The 7,139-nt window shown below is 37.7% G+C and overlaps 1 protein-coding gene across 1 annotated transcript; it reads right to left on the reverse strand.

Moving 5' to 3' along the window:
* Positions 1–6,191: 6,191 nt before the first annotated feature.
* LOC100718011 (olfactory receptor 51I2-like) lies at positions 6,192–7,139 on the reverse strand. The gene has a single exon (XM_003465346.1). The coding sequence runs from the start codon at positions 7,137–7,139 to the stop codon at positions 6,192–6,194; it is 948 nt and encodes a 315-aa protein (XP_003465394.1).

Here is a 7,139-nt window from a genome sequence, read left to right on the forward strand (position 1 = left end):
GTCTGGGCTAAATAATTGTTTGGGGGGAACAAAATGCCGCGAGGCACCCAGAACCTTGATATTCATTCATTGAGGAAAATGGTGATAGACAAGTGGCAAGGCAGGCAAGGCAGGCAAGGATTATGCCGTATAACAGAGGGAACAAAGCATTCTTACAGACAGTGATGAGACAGAGGGGCAATGCGGAAGCTGCAGTTTATCCAGGTGCCTGAACAGTCTTCAGCAGTCTTATCTCACCCTGTGAGCCACAGCGATCATAAGTCCTGTGGCTTCCAGCTTGACAAGAAAAAGCAGGGAGGACAAACTTGGACGTTCCCTAGACTCAGTTTATCATTTATGGTCCCCAATATGGCACCTTAAGACTTCTGCCCCTTCCTAAAAGTCAAAATGACCATGGAAAGTAAGTTTTTTAATTGACTCAGGATATCAAGGCAGCCAGGAGAGTGCAACTAACGGCACTGATGAAAAATTGCTTCAGAAAGTTACAAGAATATTGGAATAATTGTGTTTCAGAAAGATGGGTCATTTGAGGGGGGTTAATGGCAGTATGTCTTTTACTGTAATATATTGTTAAATGTTCAGTATATTTCCTAATCAAAGTTCATCTACTTTAAGATAGAGATTTCTGTTTGTTTGTTTTTCTTTTGGGTGATGCATGCACATGAATCCTTAAAACCATGAAACTTGTTCTGTTGGAAATGTAGCATGTAAATCTGAGATTCAAAGCAAGAAAAGCACTAAGCCCTTCATACCATAGAAAGCAAGACTGCTAATCTCTGTTAGTTCATTAAAAATAATAGTTTGTGTTTTCATTGTGTGGTTGTTTGATCATTTTTTCTATGAATCTGAGTTGAACTTACAATCTGAATGAGACCCAATGCATATTTTTCTCCCAAGTTTTGACCTACAGAAACTATAAGAAAGTTTTAAAGTTGTTAAAGGTGTGATAATTTTTTGGCAGCAACGAAAAACTAATGTTGTGAATCTGAGGCAAAAGAAAGAAGAAAAACAACAAAGATAGATATTACTGCCACATACACTATTCCCAATACAGGTATGCACATTGAAAAAGAGTAAGTGGCAGAACAAGAGGTGATGCCTTGAAGAGGAAGAAATTAATGACATACTAACATTCAAAGGCTATGAATAGACACAATATGGGGCCAAGTAATTTGGAGAATAAGGACATTTCACTATTTTTATAAACCGGAAAAAGAAGATACAGAAAGACTTAAGAAGTGAATCACCTGTCTAATTCCAACAATAATCTTCTAAAATAAAAAGTAAGGTCATAATCTAGGAGTAAAGGGACAGCATCATAGTTTGAAACCTAAGAGAGTTGTGAAGTGGGAAATATCATCAATAAACTTCAAATACACACCAAATATGGAAATAGCAATTGTAATGTGTTCGTTACAATTTGGGCAAGTGATGCTGTTCATCATTTCCTCAACTGTGCTTGCCCTCCAAATCACACTACTCTTCTATTAAAAGTTTTTTAATTTTCTTCTTTTTAATTTTCTTGCTCTGCAACCCTTGTCAGCCTAAGAGTCATTTCTCCATCTTGTTTTGGAGCTGCCAGCAAGGGATTTTCCTGGCTGCTGTCTTGCCCTGAAATATTGTTTCCTGCTTCATATATTTTCCTTTGATTCATTCATCCTCCACAGTTCTTTGCTGAAGGTGTTTCCCTTTCATGCTTTAAGAATTATTCTTTCTTATTTTTATTCTTGATTTGTACATAATTGTGAGATAAAACGAGGTATTTATATGTATATTGTGTAATGATCAAATCAGAATAATTGGCATATTTTTCATCATAAATATTTACCACTGTTGTGATGGAAAAATTCAAAATCCCCTCTTCTAGCTGACAGAAAAACCCATGTGTATGTGTACATAAAAGTATATTAAAATATTAGTTAAGATAGTTATAATACTTATTTCTCTGAGTTCACTGAGAGGAAAGATTTGTTCTGACAATAGAATTCAGATGTCTTGTGCTCTGGGTGAATGATTTGGGGATGACAATGCTCAGTGTGGGTACCACTGCTACCCTCTGATTGATGTGTTTTGAAATTTTTTTGTAGTTTGTTTTTTCTTTTCTTCTTTTTTTTAATCATTAAAATAAAATGGACTTAGAAAAAATAAAAGATAAAAATAAATGTAAAGCCTCACTATCTTTTAAAAAAACCTCTCTTCTATTTTTAAAGTTATCATTTATTAGAACCACATGTTCCATAAAGCCCCAAATTTTTTACTCTAACTGTAACATTATACACACTGACTAGCCCATTCTCATTGCTCCCCTTCCTCTACTCTTCCAAGAGTAAGATTTCATACATGAATGAGACTATAAGGTATTTATCTTTCTTCATTTAACATAATGTCTCTTGGATTATTTTGACTGGAAAACATGCTTTTCATTTATGTGCAACTCTGTTTTCCTCTTCTGTCCTCAGTAAAAAAAAAAAAAAAAATGAAATTTTCTTCCTGGTTGAAGTTATAACTCAGGGTCATAAATGCCTGCTGTCTATCACAAGGTCCAGAGTTTGATTCCCAGTACCGAGAGACAGACAGACAGACAGACAGACAGAGAGAGAGAGAGAGAGAGAGAGAGACAGAGACACAGAGAGACACAGAGAGACAGAGACAGAGACAGAGACAGAGAGATCGAGAGAGGGGGAGTAATTTTCTTATGCCCTACACTAGGTCCCTTCTAAGTGCTAATGTTATACTTGGAGGACTCAGCCATAAAATGATATGCAAAATTTATAATCTTTTTAGACTTCTCAGGATAGAAATCTAGTTACCTATTTATCAAAGGATCAGCTATGGATCTTTCCTCATCTATGCAACTGAACAAGTAAGCAAGCAAAACAATGTATCTGCTTTTTTATTTTTTTCCTCCATTTGTCTGAAGTTATTAACTGGGACATGACCTTGACTTTTCTACAGTCATTTGTGAATTTTTGGGAAGTAAGAGAATAAAAAAGAGTATGTGTATGTGTGAGGGTCCACTTTGAAGCACTTGCTGATGGAGTGGAGCAGAGTTATCTGCCAGGTTTGGGCCAGGGAACCCTGATCAGAGACAAACAAAGACCCAAAAGACAGATATCTTTGTGGGGAGGTCAGGGCACTCTATTGGAATGAAGCCCTGAACTGATTTAAACTCTCACATTTATTGAGAAACAAATAAATGTGTTTTGTTCTACTGAACATGGTGCATATTTAAGATTATAAAGGTATGACAATAATTAGGCCAAATTTTACCTTGATTCAATTGTTTCCAGGATGTTCCTCCTTGTTTCATTGGCAAAGCTTCCCCTGCCTGAGCTGGCAGACTGTCCCATCTTCAAGATGTTCTGACTCCTCTGGGTCAGCAGTCTTCTGCACCTTGAGTCAACTCAAGCAGATGTTAACCTGTTGGGTGCCAAAAGAAACTCCACAGATATCCTATGTCCTTGAACTGCAGTGTGGCATTGAAACATTCTGTGAACTCTGCTCTGCAGAACTTGAGTTAATATAGAAAGAAGGTGGTTTCGGACCTGATTTGAAACATCCTGATGGTATAGATCTTTGAGGTATGATCAAAATATACAGGAATGCTTCATATTTTTTAAAAATTAAGGGACCAGAGGTTTAGCTCAGTGATGTAAGTACCTGCTTGGCAAATGTGAGGTTGTGATTTGGATCCCCAGTACCAAAAAAAAAAAAAAAAAAAAAATATATATATATATATATATATATATGTAAAAAACACATTGAGAAGTAAGAAGGCTATGAACATAGGAACAGGTACTTCCAGAGCTGCTTCAGAAAGTGGCAAGAATGGGGTAAGTGGGTTTGAAGTAAATGAGAGTATTTGAAGGGGCATTAATGGCAACATATATTTTTCTACAATAATTTTTAATTTAATCACTCATGGTATTTTTCAGTCATACCTCATGTACGCAGAAAGGCAAAAGGCAAAAGCCAAAAGAACCCACACTAGTCCCAAATCTCATTCAGTACTGCTTCCTCTCTGCTCCTCTTCTAATCTGTGGGTCCAGGAGATTCTCAGCTTTTAAAAAAGTCTTCTGTTGCTTCTCAGAATAAATGTATTGGCATTTATTTCTATCATCGCAAGCAGACACACAGAGGGGTAGCCCCTGAACAAGAGAGTCCCTAATCTTAAACACACCAAGTGTAATGCATGTTATTGTTCTAGAAAAAGTGGTATGAAACCAGACTACCTGACTGGTGAAGGACAAACAACAGAAAAGAGGTTAAAGAAACCAAGACTTCAAATCAGATGTATCTGACAACTTTGATAACTGGGGTCCTGTGACAGTAAGAATATCACTGTAAACCTAGTTTTCAGTGAGATAGAAAAACAGTTTGAAGTATCTCTAGATAAATAAATGGCAGCACTCTCCTTGTGATGAACTGAGTGGAAGAGGACTGCCCAGGTCTGTGCCCCTTTCAGATTGGCAAGATTTTAAAGACCAAGAGATGGATTCCAGATGTCTTTGTTTATGGAATATGCTGTATAAAACATTAGCCTAATGCTTTGGGGCAGCTTTCACAGGTACTGCTTCAAAATCTTTCAAGCTTAAAGGAAAAGCACATGTATTAGCACTTAAATATTTTCCACATATGTATAAATTTCATTATGTCACACCTGTGACAAAATCAAAGTCATTAAACAATATCCATCAAAAATATTTATTTGAACACAATTAAAAATCAGACACAATTGTATCAGTCTATTAACTTGATGTAAGTATTCACTAAATATACAAGGTATAAGCAACATAAATAGCCAGCATATGTTTGTGACTTTTAAATGTACAATTTTTATTTACTTACAGTGTATACAGAATTTAGATGATGATCAATAACAAAAGCTTTCTATAAAATTGGTCTTTAGTCAAATTATGATCTGTTTTTGAGTAAAATATTTCAGGATGTGGTAATTCATCAAAGTATAAATACATTGTTAACATGTAAATATATGAAAATATAATCACTTATTAATTCATTCCTCAATTATTTTATCCTTGCTAATTAAAATAATATAAATATGTGAGCGACTTGTGTTTTTATATAAATTAAAGCACTTTATTTGGTCCAAGTTTCAAAATAAACCCTTGAGACAGATAAATCAGAGATCTGCGCCTCTCTTTACAAGTGAAAAAATTAAGACCTAGAAAAGTTCGTTCCACTTACACAGAATGCCATCTCTCATTTCTACTTTATCACATAGAGGAATTATAGAGCCAAGTGAGAGAGGGAACATCTCCCAACATCAAACTGCTTTGAGAAAACTCAGTATTGGTTCATCTATTCACTCATTAACTTATGGATCATTATTTTATTCTCTTATTTATTCTATCATTATTCTTCTTCAACCACTTTTTCAAATATTCTTTCTTTATTACCTTGTCACCATCAAATGATACCTGATTGAAGGGTTAGCCTAACATGAATGAACACAGTAAACTCAGATAAGATTGCTTCCCTACAGATCTCAGATTCCACCATGGGAAGATTACAGATATTAAGAATGGTGGGATGGCATCAGGCTTTACCTAAGTAAAGGTGAGTTCAATGGAGGCAAATGCAAGTGCCTACAAACCTCTGGCTCTCCCATGGGGGAAAAAGTCTTAGGAATCTTAAAGTCAAATTCTGATGTCCCAAATATCAGAGCTATCAAACTCAAAAACATTACAATTTCAGAAACCATGGTATCAAAGGTCCTGGCTCCTGGAAACATCAGACATTAATAACCCATATTAGCCTTGCACATTACCCTAACCCTAACCCAACACACTCATCCCATAATTACCCCTGTCTGTCCTTTTGCCTTTTTCAGAGCTGTACAGGCCCAAACAGAAGCCCCAGCATACCACGAAACATTTTAAAGTTATTTTTCTCCAGAAAATAATCTTACTCTGTAGCGTTGCTCAATGTTCTTTCATAATTATTGAAAACGATCATTTTTCTGCCCTTGGGGGACATTGACAGAATTAATTTCTGAATATTAACCAAAATGGTGCTATCAGGTTCTATCCTAATATTAAAGATTAAATAATTGATCGTTGGCCTTCCAGCTTGAACTGCATCACTCATATTCCCAAATGATCTATTCCCACTCGGGACTCACGGTTGCAATACTCCTAGGTCATCCAATACTTTCAGATTTGCCAGAGTTAGAACCTGACCCTGAAAAGTAGTTTAAGAAGCCTACGGCGTATTTCCTTTGTTTTAATGGAATAGATGACAGGATTTAGCAAGGGGGGTACAAAGAGGTAGAGCAGTGACATGAGAATATGGACAGAATGGGGCAGGCCAGCTCCAAAGCGATGCACAATGGACACACTAACCATGGGCACATAGAAAATAAGCACAGCTAAAATGTGTGACACACATGTGTTGAGTGTCTTGACACGTTCTTCCTGAGCAGCAATGGCTAGCACCGATCTCAGGATGAGCACATAGGAAATGAGGATGAGTGCAGAGTCCAGGCCAAAGGTGAGCAGCACAACAGACAACCCATAGTGGCTGTTGAGAGAGACGTCTGTACATGCCAATTTAATCATGTCCACATGAAGGCAGTAGGCATGGGAGAGAATATTCTGGGAGTGGCAGAAGGGCAGTCTTTGCAGCAGCAGTGGGAAAACTAGGATGAGGACAAAACTGCGGAGGACAATTCCCAGGCCCATCGCCACAATGCGGGCATTGGTGAGCACTGTGGTATAGCGCAGTGGGTTGCAGATGGCCACATAGCGATCAAAGCTCATAGCCAGGAGAATGCCAGACTCTGTCCAAGAGAAAAAGTGGATGAAAAACATCTGGGCCAAGCAGGCATTCAAGGTGATCACACGGGCATGGAAGCAGAGGGCAGCTAGTACAGTCGGCAGTGTGGAGAAGGACACACCCAAGTCATTGACTGAAAGGAGGCACAAGAAGTAGTACATAGGCTGGTGTAAGCTCTGCTCCAACCTGACAATGAGGAGGATCAAGGTGTTGCCCACAATGGACACAGCGTAGAATAAAAGGAGAGGGAGGACGAGCCAGGGCTCCGTGGCCCCCATTCCTGGAAAGCCTGTCAGAATAAAGCTGGGATCAACAGAAGCATTGATCCTGAAGTTGCCCAT

This window comes from Cavia porcellus, unplaced genomic scaffold (genome assembly GCF_034190915.1).
Source record: "Cavia porcellus strain 051 isolate PalLab524CR breed Dunkin Hartley unplaced genomic scaffold, mCavPor4.1 scaffold_9, whole genome shotgun sequence".
In the NCBI taxonomy this organism is placed as follows: Eukaryota; Metazoa; Chordata; class Mammalia; order Rodentia; family Caviidae; genus Cavia; species Cavia porcellus.